The sequence below is a fragment of the Sprattus sprattus genome, assembly GCF_963457725.1.
Source record: "Sprattus sprattus genome assembly, chromosome: 2".
NCBI classification, from domain to species: domain Eukaryota; kingdom Metazoa; phylum Chordata; class Actinopteri; order Clupeiformes; family Clupeidae; genus Sprattus; species Sprattus sprattus.
In genome coordinates, this window is record NC_137921.1 from 27,992,755 (window position 1) to 28,012,038 (window position 19,284).

At 48.2% G+C, this 19,284-nt stretch overlaps 1 protein-coding gene across 3 annotated transcripts in view; it reads right to left on the bottom strand.

The window, feature by feature from the left end:
- Positions 1-749: 749 nt before the first annotated feature.
- lpp (LIM domain containing preferred translocation partner in lipoma) overlaps positions 750-19,284 on the bottom strand; it is a 213,253-nt gene continuing 194,718 nt past the window's right edge. For 2 of the 3 annotated variants that reach the window (XM_080857883.1, XM_080857881.1), the window contains 3 exons: positions 5,493-5,674; positions 3,318-3,438; positions 750-2,209 (listed from right to left, as the gene is read on the bottom strand). In XM_080857883.1, the coding sequence (XP_080714009.1) occupies positions 2,081-2,209; positions 3,318-3,438; positions 5,493-5,674 (432 nt within the window). In that variant the 3' untranslated portion in view covers positions 750-2,080. The remainder of the gene's footprint in view (positions 2,210-3,317; positions 3,439-5,492; positions 5,675-19,284) is intronic. The other variant, XM_080857882.1, reaches the window with a different exon arrangement.

Here is a 19,284-nt window from a genome sequence, read left to right on the forward strand (position 1 = left end):
AGGATTGAACCAAAGCGGACTGGAGGTTCTTCTAAGTTCGTCTTCTCTGATGAGTCCAATTTTCAGCTTTGCCCAACACATGGTCGTCTGATGGTTAGACGGAGACCTGGAGAGGCCTACAAGCCACAGAGTCTTGCACCTACTGTGAAATTGGACTCATCAGAGAAGACGAACTTAGAAGAACCTCCAGTCCGCTTTGGTTCAATCCTTATGGTCTTGATGGATGGTCACAAGCCATGAAAAGAAGCCGAGCTGCTTGAATTCTTGCGCCAGGAGTAGCATAAAGTCACCCAACGGCAATGTGAAAGACTGGTGGAGAGCATGCCAAGACACATGAAAGTTGTGATTTTAAATCAAGGTTATTCCACCAAATATTGATTTCTGAACTCTTCCTAAGTTTATTAGTATTGTGTAGTTTAAAAATGAATATGAGCTTGTTTTCTTTGCATTATTCGAGATCTGAAGACACTGCATCCTTTTTGCTATTTTGACCAATTGTCATTTTTCTGCAAATAAATGATCTAAATGACAATATTTTTATTTGAAATTTGGTAGGAATGTTGCCAGTAGGTTATAGAATAAAACAAAAATGTACATTTTACTTTAACACATACCAATAAATAGTAAAACCAGAGAAACTGATAATTTTGAAGTGGTCTCTTAATTTTTTCCGCGGCTGTATGTGTGTGTGTGTGTGTGTTTGTGTGTGTGTGTGTGTGTGTGTGTGTGTGTATGTGCGTGCGCTCAAACTCAAACATACAGCATTTCCACCTGTGTGGTCAACATGTCATTTTGTAAAGGGCACGTTTTAGGAATGGTTTAGTAGGTTGTTTATATATGGAGGTACTGGTTTGGTCACTCATACACGTCTCACACCTCATCTCTCTCTCTATGTGTTACCTGTGCAGGGGATGGCCCTTCAAAGGAACTGAATCTGACCTCCATTAACAGCAGCCTTTGTTATTTTAGCCGTGTTGTCCAGAGTAACAAGACCATATTGTTCTCCATATCACTTATATCTCCAGATCATAGTTGTTGTTGTTGTTTTTGTTTACACGTTTGTCTTATAAACGGTTATTCCTGGCCAGCAGAGGAACAGACACACCGTACACATACACAGTGGGAAGCGCTTCAGAGGCCTCGCCATGGCCCTGGTGTGTGGAAGATCTGTGTGTGTGTGTGTGTGTGTGTGTGTGTGTGTGTGTGTGTGTGTGTGTGTGTGTATGTGGGCACGCTCAAACTTACAAACATACAGCATTACCACCTGTGTGGTCTACATGTAATTTCTGCGTTAGGATTTGTTTTGGCCCTGTGACAAATTGGTATACAGAATGCATAACACATTTATTGAACCGTTGAAGCCATTACAATAACGATGCAGACGTGGACACTCAGGTCCTTTAACATCATTTAAAGCACTCCGTGGAAATATGTGGTCCCTTTAGAGTTACAAATGTGGGCCAAGGTAGTCGCCAACAGGTGCCCTTGGAACCCACTGTGCTAAAGAGTTCCCCTTCCAGAATTCAAATTCACTATTCTAGTATTCTGCATAAGAATGCAGCTCGTGTCCATTCCAACTCCTCCAAAACTCTGGGAGTGTTGTGGCCCTACTCTGTGGTGACCATGGCCATGGGAATGTGGTGGGTAGAAGGCATCGGTGTTCAGCCATAGTTTGATTGCATAGGAAAAGCAGTGGTAAATAAAATACGCCACTGCTGGCACTAAGCTGTGCAACATTATATAAGAAAGTGTGTGTGTGTGTGCGTGCATGCGTGTGTGTGTGTGTGTGTGTGTGTGTGTTTGTATAATACATACATGTGGGTGGGTGCACTGGTGAAACTAATGAGGATACTTAAGATTATAAACTTAATTTCATTGAGTGTGCTTGCATACGTCTACTGAGCTTGGTTGAAGCAGGTAGGTTTTCAGGGATTTAACTGAGCATGTGTTGTGTGCATGAAGGTGTTTCTATGGTGTGTGTATGTGTGTGTGTGTGTGTTTCGGGTCATGTGTGTGTGTGTGTGTGTGTGTGTGTGTGTGTGTGTGTGTGTGTGTGTGTGTGTGTGTGTGTGTGTATCATTCAGAGGTCAGTGGTGGCTTTGGCGGTGAGGGCCTGGATGCGGCTGGTGTTGCAGTTTTTGCAGAGAACATGGCCATCCAGTGGGTAGCAGCCCTGGTTGTCCCCCTCCGAGAGAAGAGTACCACAATCCTGTAGAGGGAACACACGCACACGCACGCACACACACACACACACACACACACACACACACACACACACACACACACAGACACAGACACAGACACAGACACAGACACACACACAGACACAGACACACACACACACACACACACACACACACACACACACACACACACACACACACAGACACAGACACACACACACAGACACATGCACATGCACATGCACATGCACATGCACATGCACATGCACATGCACATGCACATGCACATACACACACACACAGACACACACACACACCACACAGACACAGACACAGACACAGACACAGACACAGACACACACACACACACACACACACACACACACACACACCCACTCACACACACACACACACAAACACACACAGGTACACATACACACACTGTTATATCATATCCACCAACATGAACAATAACTGAAACAGAAATGAAAGCCTGTTGCCCTCTCCCACATCTGTGCTGTGCTCTTTTCCACTGCTGACCTTTCAGCCTGCCAAGCCCTGCGTACTCCTGTGGGCACTCATGTGGGCACAGCTCTTCTGACAAGCTGCTCAACTACTTCCTCTGCTCTCTTTCTCTCTCCCCCCTTAGCCTCTCTCTCACTTTCTCGATCTCTTCCTCCCTCCCTCTCCTGGCCTGTCTCTAGTCCTTACGTTCACACAGGGGCCTGGAGGAAGAGGAAGAGGCAAGCTGCTGAAGCAGGGGCTCGCCCAATAGGGGCACAGGGTTTTGGCTGTGCTACACTCTAGGGAGTGGGAACTGAGCACTGAGCTGTGGTAGTGACTCCCACTCCCCTGTGAGAGGAGATCTGTCTGATGGAGACGTGCAGAGAGAGAGAGAGTTCCTTAGCCGACTGGCCTTCACAAAATCGAGGTCAGTCGTGTAGCCAGATGTGTGTGTGTGTGTGTATACAGGCATGTCTGGAGATGAGTGTGGAGGACTGTTACCTATGGGTAGAGAGCAACAGGACCTCTGGTCCCCAGTTTAAATGAGCCGTCGCTAGGACGAGTGTGTGTGTGTGTGTGTGTGTGTGTGTGTGTGTTTGTGTGTGTAGGCCGTGAGTTACACCCCCTCACCTCGCAGCGGTAGCACTGCACGTGGAAGTCCCGATCCAGGGCTACGATGCGCACCGTCTCCTCCTGTCCAGGCGCAGGCATGATGGGCTCCACACACACGGAGCATCGCGGGGCAAACTTCCTGTTAGGACAAAAAACAAACAGACACATTTGAAAAAAACTATTAGCAACATGAACTAATCATCTGCATGAGCCACACACACTCTTTACTGACTCAGTAATCACCAGAGGAGTGAGATTAGCCCAGCCAATCAACACAGTGCTTCAGGTGCACCGAAGGGAGGGGTGTAATTTGATTGGCTGTTGAGCACAAACGTCCTAATAACCTTTCACGAAACTGAATCAGGGACTAAATCTTAAAAAAGTGCTACTCTTCAGATATCGCCTGGGTTAACAAGCCTGGCTCGTATTCGAAAAACTTAAATTTTATGCGCAGTAACTGCCAAAACAAAACACACTTGGAGAAACTGAATGTTTTTCTTTAATGTTTTTGTAATTGCGGTTAATAATATGAGGAAGAGTGAGAACATAGAGGCTGAGTGAGAGTCACCCTGTGGTCTGACCTACTCATGAGAATCTAATCAGTAGTTTTCCGCATGACTGTCAGAATTGGGAACCTGACGCGTGGTTTACTTCTCCATGAACTTGAATCGATCCATTAAGAGGCGGCCAAGACAAATGACAGCCAGAGCACTCTTAACAGGCAGGCAGAGAAATTAACATTACTGGACAGACACGCAAACGCAACAAAAAAGGAGCAATTGATTTGTTCTGTTTAGCGACTTCCCCCATCACAAATGTGACTGGACAAAGAGGTCATTGTGTTTGATTGGAAGTAAGTGTTTTCGCATGATGAACAGCATTGACTTAATGCAATTGGATTAAATATGATGTGTCTGACAATATGTCAGACGGTTATCTGAGGAGGGAGAGTTTCGTAAGTTGACACCTTGAGAGTGGCGTGAGTTGAGGAACAGCTTTAGGGGAAGGGGGACTCTGAGGGCAGGTCTTTTGAGGATATGGGCTGCGCTGTGGGTCAGTCAGGTGATGAGAGTTCTTCATGGGACGTTCCCACTGAATGGGAGGGAGTGAGAAGTGGTTTTCGAGGGTACTAACAGTGGAACCGCAAGGCAGACCTGGCTGTTCCTAGACACAAAGGCGCCTCTGATGTGGTCAGCCAGTCTTCTGGAACAGGTCTACCTGCCGCTTCTTTCATTTCCTCACCAGGTATGTGGCTCTCTCTGAAGCGTTTCCATCCTAATGAAGACAGCCTTTGTCTAACTGGCCTATGTTCCTCAAGCTGAAACTACTTGCTATGTCACCTGCTGTAAAAGAACCATTTTTCTGTCATCTCGGATATTGCCAGTAAAAAGATGAACACAAAAATACTGAAGAATCACAACAATCTTATTTTTTTACTAACTCCCCTAGCATTTGCAAACCCATATTATAATAGAAATACTTAAATATTATTAATATTAGGAACGGAAGGTGTTAGCAGTTATAGTGCTTTCATCATCATTCAATCAGTCAATCTCTAGGTCTACTTCTTTCGAACATGACCCCATCTTGATAATCATCATCGGAAAACCTCAAGATCAAAGCCACATGACAACAAACAAACAACACAAACATTTACATCAGTGTATGCGAGCTGAGCCCACTGGTTTGTAAGATGGATGATCCTTCTGATAGTGTGTGTTCTAGATGCAGTGGATACGACTGAAGGTGTCTGGTACAGACCTATCCCATAATAGCTCTATCATAGTGTGTGCGGGAGGTAATGGGGACTCACTAATAGCAGTCCTCCATGCAGTGGAAGTGAACACAGGCATCTGCTACAGATCATGGTGTGTGTTAGTGGTACTGATCCACTCTATAGGTGTGTGTTAGCGGTAGGTAATGATCCTGATCCACTCTATCATGGTGTGTGTTAGTGGTAGGTAGTGATCCACTCCATCATGGTGTGTGTTAGTGGGTACTGATCCACTCTATCATGGTGTGTGTTAGTGGAAGGTTCTGATCCACTCTATCATGGTGTGTGTTAGTGGTAGGTACTGATCCAGTCTATCATAGTGTGTGTTAGTAGTACTGATCCACCTTATCATGGTGTGTGTAAGTGGTAGGTACTGATCCACTCTATCATGGTGTGTGTTAGTGGTAGGCGGTGCTCACTTGTGGAAGTCCTCGATGCAGTGGATGTGGTTGGAGGCGTCCACGGTGAAGGGGATGCCATCCAGGCTGCGTTGGCACACCACACAGGTGAAGCACTGGGGGTGGTAGGCTTTGCCCGTGGCCCGCAAGATACGCTCCATGATGGGCTTACTGCAGATGTTACAGGTCTCCAGGGTGTTCTGCTGAGACACACACACACACATTTTTTCTTGCCCCTGTTGCCATTGTGTTTGCACTGAGGGGGTTCAGACTCTGGGCTCTGTTAAGCGCCTAGAGACAATTGTATTGTTATGGCGCTATATAAATAAAATTGAATTGAATTGAATGATTCTGGTAACTTGAACACAGATATAAACTGACTGTAGAACAGATCCTATCCAGTCCCAGGCTAAATCTGAGGAGCACTTTTTAAAGATGTATTCTGTTGATTGGCTGGGATCATGTATGGCTCTGTCCGAGCCACTATGTTTGTTTCGGATTTACAGATTGTTCCCATTTACAGGGTCAGGACTGTGTACAAACTCTGACGTTTTTTGAGCGCAAACACTAAGCACACAGCTAGAGAACCCTGAGCAGCAATTAGCTGAATTTGGGATTAGAATTGCAGACTGCTAGCCTGACGATGTCATACTCATGATTCTAGTCAGAATATGAGTCTGATACCGAACCTTTGGGCTGTGATTATGGGGCGTGTTTCAACGAACCAGGAAAGAAAATGCCTATTCGCTGAATCGGATACCTAGAACCAATCAGAGCAACGTAGTATTACCATCTCTGATAGATTAAACTTTTACCTGATCCCGTAGGAAGGACGGCAAAAACATCTTTTCAATCGACAAATGCCTTGATCGCGTTTCTCTGTTCCTCTTTCAAAATGAATGCGCTGTCAATGTCTTTTGAGATATGCCTACTCACGTTAATTAATTAGCATTAAGGCTACAAGCTACAGTTTGTTTCAATGGGTTTTTTGTGTACGCGTTAGCAATGATCTAACAATAATGGTCTAGAGAGCTTTAGTTAAGACAAACAATACTCTTGCAACATTCGTGTTGCACATGCACAACTAACCGAGTCAATGTAGACATTAAAAAGTCGTGTAGATAGCTTAATTCACATAAAATATTCCCCACTAAGCACCCGAGACGCGGCCATCTTGGTCGGAGTTTGAATCTACCGGTTAATTCAACTCAAGCGTTGGTATCTGTCCATCAACATATAAAGCCCGCCCTGACAATTTGATTGGTCCGGTTTTATCCGACCGATGAAACTCTCTCCCAATTAGCCCAAAGCCAGACCAAATCTCCCTGACCAAAAATGTTGTGGGCGGGGTTTGGGCAGGTATCCAGGCTAGCAGACTGCACCTTTAAGTCTTAAAAACATTAAACAGGTATGGGAGACATGAGAGAGGATGAGAAGTAGGACAGAGGATAGACCTTTAACACAGTTCTTCACTAGCCACGCCTAGATATCCGCAAATGACCTCGACTTGTTAGTCAGAGACAGCATATGACACAAATCATGAGGATAATAAATGACATTAAACTGTAATCAGTTTCTTTCTATCTTTGTGGTGGGCGGTGTTGAGTGAAATATCTGCAGTTACATAAACTACTGGGAAGTGGTTACAAATGATGAAGACATTGCTGGAACGAGGTCACCGTTGTAACATATTTTCTGGAGGGATGAAGATGGGCGTGTTCTGGATGGGTAATCTGTAGTTGTGCAATAAGGAGAGGAAAAGAATGAGAGAGAAGGAGAGAAAGAGAGAGAGAAAGACAAAAAGAAAGAAAGAGAGAAAGAGAGAGATAGAGAAAGACAAAAAGAAAGAGAGAGAAAGGGAGAGAAAGAGAGAGATAGAGAAAGACACAGAAAGAGAGAGAGAAAGCGAGCGAGCGAGTGAGACAGAGAGAGTGAGGCTGACTAGTGAACACCTCTAGCCTGGATACCAGCCTGAACTCCGCCCACAACATTTTTGGGCTGGGAGATTCAGTCTGGAATCGAGTTAGTTGGGAGAGATTTAACGTTTCAAAAAGGTTGAAACGCAATCTAAACCAATCAAATTGTAAGGGCGGGCTTTATACGTTGATGGACAGATAGATAGAATATACCGGAATATACATCGAACAAAGATGGCGCCGTCTCGGGAGCTTAGTGGGACATATTTTATATGATTTAAGCTATCTACACGACTTTTTTATGTCTACATTGACTCGGTTAGTTGTGTATACGCAAAACGAGTGTTGCCGAGGATTTTAGGTCCTAACTAAAGCACTCTAGACCATTATTGATCGGTTATGCTAACGCGTTGGCCAGGCATATCTCAGCAGATATTGACAGCGCATTCATTTTGAAAGAGGAACAGAGAAACGCGATCAAGGCATTTGTCGATTGAAAAGATGTTTTTGCCGTCCTTCCTACGGGAGCAGGTAAAAGTTTAATCTGTCAGATGGTAATACTACGTTGCGCTGATTGGTTCTAGGTATCCAATTCAGCGAAGAGGAATTTTCTTTCCTGGTTCGTTGAAACACGCCCCATAATCACAGCCCAATTGTCCGATCTCAGACTCATATTCTGACTAGAATTATGAGTATGACATCGTCAGGCTAGAACACCTCCACTCTGTGAAGACTCTCTGTGAGGTTTATGTGGCCTGTGCCAGCCAGGGCTCATGGGCAAGTGCCCCCCGCTAGACGCTTCAGTGCCAGGGAGCCCTCTTCAAAATGTGAGCCGCAAGCTGGGGGTTTGTTATCCCAATATTGAATAAATAACAACCCCCACAACATACTGTATACTCACACAATCACACAGACACAGACACACACACACACACACACTCACACACACACACACACACACACACACACATGCCTGACCGCAAATTATAGAGGGATGGAGAAATCTAACTTGCTCTCAATTTCAGGATGATAGCCCTGGATCGGACACATGAGAATGGGTGGTGTGTATGTGTGTGTGTGTGTTAGACAGATGTGATGATCAGGCATTTCCTGGATTGCTGATCTCTGTCCCTCTCTCTTCCTCTCTCTGTCTCTCTCTTACTATCTCTGTCTCTCTCCCTGTCTCTCTCCGTCTCTCTCTTTCTGTCTCTATGTCTCTCTTCCTCTCTCTGTCTCTCTCTCTTCCTCTCTCTGTCTCTCTCTTCCTCTCTCGGTCTGTCTCTCTCTCTCTCTGTCTCTCTCTCTTCCTCTCTCTGTCTCTTTCTCTCTCTGTTTCTCTCTCTGTTTCTCTCTCTCTCTCTCTCTCTCTCTCTCTGTCTCTCTCCCTTGGCATAGAGGACTGAGGGGCTCAGCTGCTCCCACTGGCTGTTTGTCTGCTCTGGCAGACACATGTGGCTGTGTTTCCAAACAGAGCTCCCACTCTCATATGTGTGTGTGTGTGTGTGTGTGTGTGTATGTGTGTGTGTGTGTGTGTGTGTGTGTGTGTGTGTGTGTGTGTGTGTGTGCGTGTGTGTGAGAGAGAGAGAGAACACATCCCCCACCCTGCTCACATATGCATGTGTGAATGTGTGTGTGCGTGTGTGTGTTTGTGTGTGTGTGTGTGTGTGTGTGTGTGTGTGGGGAAGAGAGAGTGAGAGAAAGAGAAAGAGAGAGTGAGTGAACACATCCCCCACCCTGCTAACAAATATGTGTGTGTGGGTGTGCGTGTGCGTGTGCGTGTGCATGCGCGGGGTGTGCGTGTGTGCGTGCACGGGATGTGTGTGCCTGTGTGTGTGTGTGTGTGTGTTTGTGGCACAACACTGTGCTGCGTGGTCAGGCTGATCCGGCGCGCCGGCAGGCCCAGGCCGATTTGCGGCGACACTTGTGTGATCGCTCAGCCGTGGCCTTCCCTCAGAAGCCCCTGCGGTATCAGCACTATGAGGAGGGCAGGAGAGAGCGAGAGAGAGAGAGAGAGAGAGAGAGAGAGAGAGAGAAGAGAGAGAGAGAGAGAGAGAGAGAGAGAGAGAGAGAGGGGGGGGGGGGGGGGGTAAGAGGGAAGGGGAAAGGGAGAGACAGAGAGTGAGAGTGAGAGAGAAAGAGAAAGAAAGAAAGGAAGGTGGGGGTAAGAGGGAAGGGGATAGGGAGAGACAGAGAGTGAGAGACGGGAGAGCAGGAAATAAAGGGTGGGAGAAAGAAAAAAGAGGGAAAGGGTGCATGGAGAGAGAGAGAGATAGAGCAAGAGAGACATAAAGAGAGCTGTGATGCACAGTGACATCTGACCTTACAGATCCTGCATGCATATGGATTCCTATATAGCAAAGATATTCCTCGAAGGGTTTTTTCTGGAGGCCTGGTATCTATAAATCCTGTCTGTCTGTGTGTCGTGCAAAGGCCGAATACACAGAGAAAGAGAAAGAAAGAAAGAGAGGGAGAGAGAGAGAGAGATAGAGAGAGAGAGAGAGAGAGAGAGAGAGAGAGAGAGAGAGAGAGAGAGAGAGAGAGAGAGAGAGAGAGAGAGGCCCCTGCCTGCCCCATTCCACTCCACCCAGCTGTCTGCCTTTGGTCAGGGGGTAGGGTGTATCCAAAATAATAATAAAAAATGTTTGGTTTTTCTGATTTTTCTCTTTTCAAAATACTCCTAGAGAGAGAAGCCTGGGATTGGTACCAGGAAATAAAGAATCTGTGTGACAAACAGTTTCCAAAAGTCTGCTGCCTCCTTCCTAGAATGTAACACAAATCAACATTATTCCCCTCAGCAAGGCTTGTGTACCAACAATGACCATATCAAAATCGTCTGCAAATCCTGCAAGCGGAATAAAGCTTTTAATGAGCTTGCTGCTCCGAGCCCTCGAGGTCCGCCTCCTGTCTCCCATTCAATCTAGTGTCTATGAGTGTGTATGTGTAAGTGAGTGTGTATGTGTTTGAGTTTGTGTGTGTTTATATATGTGTGTGTGTGGCTGTGTGTGTATGTGGCTGTGTGTGCACGCATGTGTGTCTGTGTGAGTATGTGTGTGTACATACTGTATGTCACTCTGAGTGTATGTGAGTATGTGAGCATTTTTCTTGCTAAACAGGGTGACTTCTCCCTCAGAGGAGAATGAGAGGTGGAAGCCTTCACCTGTGTTTCCCTCTTGTTTCATCTGATCTCATCTCTGCCTCATGGAAGCTCACGCTAACCTAAACTGCAGTGTGTGCTTCCACAGCACCGCACACCTCGACATCCAATGCTGCGGACATAGCATAGCATAACGTAGCGTAGCCTAGCATGCCTCATTCAGGCACCCCTGCTTTTCCCTCTTAGATTTATCGCACAAATGCGTCTGGGTCGGACCGTCTTTCCTTTTCTTCGATGCCACAAGAGAGAGACAGAGACAGAGAGACAGAAAGAGGGAAAAACACAAACTGCCACTGCGTCTTACCAAGGCTTTTCGCTGACGTCAAAGCACTTTGATTTACCGACCATGGATTTGCAGACCAGTAATAACTTTCAAAGATGGTTTAGGAAAATCCCCATAAAGCACTTCCAATGGCCTCTGCTCCACGGGGCAGAGGCAGAGACACCGCCCGCCGCTAGAGGGCACTCTATATCTGTGGATGGCCACACACACTTTCCCTTTCCGCCCTGCCTCTTCCAAAATGTGATGTACTCAAGCACATGTATCTCATTTTTTGTGCCTCATACATTTCTCTAAGTGTTTCCCCAGAAGGCTAAACAACCGTCTAGGCAGATGAGGAAAAAGGGAATTTGGGTCAGACCCAGCTCTCTCTAAACTGTGGGGGTTAAACAGGAGTGTGTTTAGGTTCAACAGTAGCCTCGCTATCCTCCCTTGTGGTCTTTTTTCCATTTTACACACAAGGTGATCTCCTGGTCTCGTGCCCATGATCCACCCTCACCTGGCCCCAGCCTTCCGTCTTAAACCTATGACACGAGACATGCAAATAAAAACCACTGAGCTAAGAAAGAGGAGATCAGCAAACGTATCAAACAGTGACCAATAATCAGTCCTATCTACACTCTTTCACACACAGAGTGCAAAGCAAATACAGTATGCAAATATTGGACTGCACAGAGTCGAAGATTTAAGAGGATAAAAGACATATAGGGAGGAAAATATATAATATAAATTCATATGAACTCCAAAGCAAAAAATACAGAGATGTTTGTTTACAGAGAGTGCCAGAGCGAGCGAGCGAGATAGCGGTATAGGTAAACCTAATTCTGTTACTGCTTCTCCCTAGGGCCTACCATGGGTTCACAGTGTATGTGTACACAAGCAAAGCATGCTTAAAACACTGAATGTTGCCTTTGATAGCAGGGTGAACTGACTTTGCATGGCTGGATGGCATGCATAGGTTTATGACTCTAATGTTGAAGAAATGGAGTGATTCCTCATTCATACTGAAAGCCAGCATTGTGTTTCTCATGAAGCATATTGGGGTCAAGCTACTGTGTGAGAGAGCCTGATGAACTATGAGCAAACTCCTCCTTAATGAAGGCCATGCCATTTTACAGCCAGCGACATCCTTTCTACATTTAATAAGTGCTTTAAAGCGTACCTTTTTTCACTGTTAGTTAATTTGCTTGAGGCCTAGTTCTGGCATTTGGTTTTGTTATTATTATTATTATTATTATTATTAATTGGTACCTTATATTGTTTCTTGAATAATTCGACATTGGGTTTATTCCTACTATTTGTTTTTTGATGTAATTTTTTAACGTTTTGGATAAAAGCCTTAGTATTACAACCATAACCATGAGCATTTAGGCCTGGCCACAGGCAGGTCTTCAACAGGTAGGAGCAATCTTGGAGCATGGGGTGTCTGGAGTGTTGTGCGTGGAGAGGAGGCTAGCGACCAGGGCGAACGCAGCTCGTTCCGACTGCAGGCAAAGTTCAGAGGTCACAGCCACCGCAGTAAAGGTTAATCTTTCACTGAGGAAGTCCTGGCACACCTGCTGTTAGCTATTAGGGCTCTCTATTTAAAGCTGTCGTCCTGCTTTTTAAAACACCTCCTCCTCCCCAATGCTCCTTCAGACACACACCCACACCCTTCCCCTCGTAGCCAGGGCCAAGTCCTGAATGTGTGTTTTTTACGCGCTTGAGCCAGAGTGGGAGGTCTTGGCCTTGTAGTGAAGGGAGTGGAGAGTTGGCTTAAAGAAGGCCAAGAAATCAGGGAGTGAAAGATGGAGCACTCTAGCCAGTTAGCCTCCAGGCACAGAGGGGTAAACACTCACAGGGAGAGCATCACAAATCTGCAGGGTTTAAACTGTGTGAGAATACAGCCCACTCTTATGTGTAGAACATTGGTGTGGACGTGTTTATGCCTGAGGTGTCTGTGTGTGTGTGTGTACGTGTACGTGTGTGTGTGTGTGTGTTTGTGTGTGTACGTGTGTGTGTACGTGTGTGTGTGTGTGTGTGTGTGTACGTGTGTGTGTGTGTGTGTGTGTGTTTGTGTGTGTGTGTGTGTGTGTGTCTGTGTGCCTGTGTGTGTGTAAGGGATGCCTGTTGCTCCACACTGCAGCACCTCATTCCCATCCTGGCTTGTCCCCCATGTGGACAGCATGAGCCCACCTGCCCAAGCCCAGCCTGAGCACCCACCCACCCATCCAGAGACTCAGGCAGCCTCCCTCTTACCTGCGCACCCACCCACCCATCCAGAGTCAGGCAGCCTCCCTCTTACCTGCGCACCCACCCACCCATCCAGAGACTCAGGCAGCCCCCCTCTTACCTGCGCACCCACCCACCCATCCAGACACTCAGGCAGCCCCCCTCTTACCTGCGCACCCACCCACCCATCCAGAGACTCAGGCAGCCCCCCTCTTACCTGCGCACCCACCCACCCAGAGACTCAGGCCCCTCCCTCTAACCTGGGCACCAACCCACCCACCCACCCAGAGACTCAGGCAGCCTCCCTCTAACCTGGGCACCCACCCATGCAGAGACTCAGGCAGCCTTCCTCTAACCTGATGTCTGGCTTGAGCTAAGCACTTGATTGGAGGAGAGCAATGAGAGCCGCAGCCTCTGATTGGCCGCCCTGTGTGTGCTGCCATCTAAAACTGCCACAACAGCCACTCACACGCCACTCGCCACACGCCACACGCCACTTCAGGACAGTGATACGACTGATAACAACTTCATATGAGGGCCCGGGGGAAGGGATGGAGAGAGGAGAGGAGGCAGTGAGAGGACAGAGGAGAGGAGAGAAGGCAGTGAGAGGACAGAGAGGAGAGAAGGCATAAGAGGACAGAGGAGAGGAGGCAGTGAGAGGACAGAGGAGAGGAGGCAGTGAGAGGACAGAGGAGAGGAGGCAGTGAGAGGACAGAGGAGAGGAGGCAGTGAGAGGAGAGAGGAGAGGAGAGGAGGCAGTGAGAGGACAGAGGAGAGAAGGCAGAGAGAGGACAGAGGAGAGGAGGCAGTGAGAGGACAGAGGAGAGGAGGCAGTGAGAGGACAGAGGAGAGGAGGCAGTGAGAGGACAGAGGAGAGGAGGCAGTGAGAGGACAGAGGAGAGGAGGCAGTGAGAGGAGAGAGGAGACGAGAGAAGGCAGAGAGGACAGAGGAGAGGAGAGGAGGCAGTGAGAGGACAGAGGAGAGGAGAGAAGGCAGTGAGAGGACAGAGGAGAGGAGAGGAGAGAAGGCAGTGCTAAGAGAGAAGAGAGGATGCAGTGAGAGGAGAGAAGAGAGGAGGCAGTGAGAGGAGAGAAGGCAGTGAGAGGAGAGAGGAGAGGAGAGGAGGCAGTGAGAGGACAGAGGAGAGAAGGCAGTGAGAGGACAGAGGAGAGGAGGCAGTGAGAGGACAGAGGAGAGGAGGCAGTGAGAGGAGAGAGGAGAGGAGAGGAGGCAGTGAGAGGACAGAGGAGAGGAGGCAGTGAGAGGAGAGAGGAGACGAGAGAAGGCAGAGAGGACAGAGGAGAGGAGAGGAGGCAGTGAGAGGACAGAGGAGAGGAGAGAAGGCAGTGAGAGGACAGAGGAGAGGAGAGGAGAGAAGGCAGTGCGAAGAGAGAAGAGAGGATGCAGTGAGAGGAGAGAAGAGAGGAGGCAGTGAGAGGAGAGAAGGCAGTGAGAGGAGAGAGGAGAGGAGAGGAGGCAGTGAGAGGACAGAGGAGAGAAGGCAGTGAGAGGACAGAGGAGAGGAGGCAGTGAGAGGACAGAGGAGAGGAGGCAGTGAGAGGAGAGAGGAGAGGAGAGAAGGCAGAGAGGACAGAGGAGAGGAGAGGAGGCAGAGAGAGGACAGAGGAGAGGAGGCAGTGAGAGGACAGAGGAGATGAGGCAGTGAGAGGACAGAGGAGAGGAGGCAGTGAGAGGACAGAGGAGAGGAGGCAGTGAGAGGACAGAGGAGAGGAGAGGAGGCAGTGAGAGGACAGAGGAGAGGAGGCAGTGAGAGGACAGAGGAGAGGAGGCAGTGAGAGGAGAGAGGAGAGGAGAGAAGGCAGAGAGGACAGAAGAGAGGAGAGGAGGCAGTGAGAGGACAGAGGAGAGGAGAGAAGGCAGTGAGAGGACAGAGGAGAGGAGAGGAGAGAAGGCAGTGCGAAGAGAGAAGAGAGGATGCAGTGAGAGGAGAGAAGAGAGGAGGCAGTGAGAGGAGAGAAGGCAGTGAGAGGAGAGAAGAGAGGAGATGAGAGAAGGAAAATGTAAGAGAGAAAGCCGTGATGCACAGTGAAACTTGATCTAACAGATCCTGCATATACTGTATATGCATATGGCTTTCCTATAAAGCATACATGTTCCTGGAAGGGTTTTTGTAGAGGCCTGGTAGCTATGAATCCTGTCTGGACTTTATGTCGTGCAAAGGCTGTCTACAGAGAGAGCGTGAGGAGGAGAGGGGAGAGAGAGAGAGAGAGGACAGAGTGCTCATAGTAAATCCATCAATTAATAGACTTGTCCACTGTTTCAGCTGTTTATGGGTTTTTGTTTTATTGATGCTTTGAACGATGTATTGATTGCAATTTTTTTCACCAAAAGCACTTCAATGCCATGAACAACATTATTATGCTCCCTTTTAAATGTCATATGCACAGCTACGACAGTAGGGGAGTTAGGGGCGTCTTGGAGAGCTGCTGGCTCTTCCACAGATCTGGCCCTGAGCTGGCTCAAAGCCGGACCTGTTCCGCTGGAGAGTCAGCCTCTCTCTAGCAGATGCAGAGGCGACCTGATGACCTTGAGAAGTGGGCTTAAATAAGCCGGCAGGCAGGGGCAAGCAGACCTCAGAGCACTGCTGGAATGGGCTGAGATTAGTGTGTATAAAACGGAAGCGGGCAGGGCAGGGCGGGGCAGGGCGGGGCATGGCGGGGCGGGGCGGGGCAGGGCGGGGCAGGGCGGGGCAGGGCGGGGCAGGGCGGGGCAGGGCGGGGCAGTGGCTGACACATGGAGCACGTGGGAATAGGCCCCAGTTTCAACCCCCCCCTCCACAATATTTCGCCTGCAACAATTGGTCTTCAGGAGGGACGGGCAGCATGTGTTGTGTAGTAATGGGCTGGTACTGGAGGGAGTAGGGGCTGGCACCGTGCCAAGTCTGTGCCACACTCTTATCTCGTCTAGCTGATACAACTCTGTTTTATTTTTGACACGCCCGTCTCGTTCTGAGGACACTGTCTTATCTGGAGCCGCCCGCTCGACCAACCCACCACCGCACTCGGTGGCGGCGGGGCTGTCTAACGTGCCTGAACGGCGCAGAAGTGTCTCAGCATACTCATGTGGCAGGGAGGTGGAGGCGGGGAAGGGTTGCTTATCATAAAGCCAATGGTAGAGGGAGACAAGAGCCAAATGATTTACAGGGTCTTGCTCTACGAGTACTTAATTGCATGCCATTCTTGTCACGCAAGTGAAAGCAGGTTGGTAACACGCTGCCTGATATGCAAGACTTTTAATAGGTGATAATACTCTTCTGATAACACACACACACATGCAAACATAGAAACACACACACACACACACACACACACACACACACACACACACACACACACACACACACACACAAAGGTCCAGATAGACAACAAATTCAGACCATTCCAAGCCATGCAGAGAGATCACGAGTAGGGACTCAACTCCGCTCTTTGGTCTATCCATCAAGTCCCAGGGGAGGAGGGTGAGGGTGAGGCTCCCTCACTCAGTCAGGCTGTATCATCTAGCCCGCCCGCTCGCCTGCGTTAAATTCAGCTCTGCAGCAGAATGTGACCCCCCAGGACATGTAGGTCTGACTGCCTCTCCGGTTACAGAGGCAAACCGACAGTGACCACAGCACTGGCTCAGTCACACCACATGACTTGGAGTGGCACTCTCTCTCGGGGTCAGCTCCAGGTCACCCTCTTTTAGTTTTTGTGTTATTTTTCTAGCTTCCAAGTCCTGCAAAAGGTGAACGTATGGTTAAACGAAAGCAAGAAAAGATATGACGCTGGCAGATCAGGTAGGTGAGGCTGCTTTAAATTGACATACTCGAGTTCCCCTCTCTCATGACAAATCAGTCTGGCTCTCTGCATGACGAAATTGGCAAATTCCTCTTCGACTGGCAGCTGCACTAAATAAGATTGTAGATTGTAAACAGCACGCATGCAAACACACACACACACACACACACACACACACACACACACACACACATCTTTCCCCCTAGTATGGCTACAGATCCGCCATGGAGAACTGCAACCCAGTTCAGACAAGTGCTGTCTAATTGGGTCTCTCCTTTGAGGAATCGGCCCGAGTTAATCGCGTCTGCATTCATGTATATATACAGAACTCAATTAGATCTTCGCAAAGCCTTTTCACACGGATATAAATATTTCAGTGCAGTCAGCAGAATACCTAGGAACCCGCTCATACCTTTTACCACCACCAACAACCTTGCCTCCCACAACACACCACACACACACACACACACACACACACACACACACACACACCTCAACCTCAACACATCAACCCCCAACGAAAATCTAACAAACCAACAACAGGTGTCGTCCACACCTGTCAATACCAATCAGTCACCTCCTTCACACGGGCAGCGCACACTGCTGCCGTGCCCAGATGTGTACCACCTGCAGACTTCTGTTGTATTACATCCTGTGCGACGGGTGGCACTGCCACCAGCAGACTACTGTAATATGACGACCTGTGCGACGGGTGGCACTGCCACCAGCAGACTTCTGTAATATGACGGCCTGTGCGGTGGTTGGCACTGCCACCAGCAGATGCAGCCCTGCCTTGGGCTCAGTGTCAAGCTACCTGCAGATCCTCCCACTAGGAGGGGACAGGACCCCAGCTATAAGGATGGCACACACATCTGTCTTTAATGAAGCAGAGTGAAGGGGGGGGGGTGCGGTGTAGGGTTTGTGGAGCCCCTGTGTTTCATTTGGGGCTCGGAGAGAGCCAGAGAGAGGGGAATGTATGCGCTGGGTCATGTAGATCCATTAAGAATGCGCTTGTCTCTGTGTGACCACATTCCATCAAACTGACAGCACTGCCCCCCCCCCCCCCCCCCCAACAAACCCCCCCCCCCACAGGGAGCCGATGACCATGCACGTGAGAATGTGGGCGCCACTCTGCGGAGGACATACATCACCGCTGGCCCCTGCTGCAGCTGGCCCCGTGCCCTGTGCCCTGGGCAGAGCTGTGCCACCCCAGGAAATATCCCTCCCCAAACTGGACCCGGGCCGTTGACTACCGAGGACATAACACTCGTCCACCGACACACACTGGGCCTGTTCTTACTGCTGAGAAAAAATCTATACAATTTCAACTCGAAACCCAGACGGCAGGAGAGACCACATTTTTCATGTTTCGTTGTAAAATAGTTTTTCGTTTTGTCTGCATTACCAAGGACTCCTGCAGTACTGAGCAGGGGGTGCTTTTGGGAGAAGATGATCAGGAGTTATTTTCATTAGTTAACTCATCTCATAATTACACTTTTTCTTTTTCCTGTTTTTTGGCTTTTTTTAACACTATACTATTCCGGGTGATTATTCATGTTTTTTTTTTTAATGCCTCCCCTGACATGGCTTTCCAGGTTTGGCAGTCCTCTTCCGATGTCTCTCCAGCATGAAGCTGGGGATATTGCCCTGTCATGGGAATTTATATCAGCAATTCGCTCCACGCTGGCTGTAAGTGCTGCATCTGAAAATTAACAACATGACAAATAGCTTGCTGTGAAGTCACAGGCAACGACGAGGACAAGTATGCACAAATGAGAATTTCCTCTGCAATACTTTTAAAAGGTGGCACAAGGTGCGAGGGCATAAAAGCTGTCAAATCTCTTGACCAATCAAAAGGTCACAATCCCTTGATTGGCAGGTCGTGTGCAATCAACCACCTTGTTTCTAAAGGAATGAGATCATTCTTAAATCACACAAATATAGTTTCATATCGTCAGCATTAGATAAAGAAAGCAATTATTGCCATAAAGCCTAATCTTCACCACCTTGGTGACCTACTTGTTCCTTTGTAAAGGGACTCTGATAACTGGTGACATAAGGTTGATTCGGTCATATCTCTGAAGTCCTGTGGTATAACAGTGTTTTGACTGAGTTGTTATCCTTGAACTCTGTGACCTCCTATTTTTGTCTCTGCTGTTAGAGTTAAGAGTAACAGAGGAGGAACTAATCAGCCATGATTGCCACACACAAAAGAGGGAGTGGATAGGGGGCTTCGTCATATAGGCACAGCCTTTCTCTCTTATCTCACCCCCAGATTGGACTTGATCTGAATAATTAGACCAGCAAAAGAGATATGTTTACATTTGCAGGTGGTGGTTTTAAATGGGGCCCAATTAAGATAAATGATGATCTCCAGTAGGCAATATGGAGCCCCGACAGAGCCAGAGCCAGCTGGCGTGCAGGGCTGAGGTGCAGCGAGGGGGGTGAGCAGAG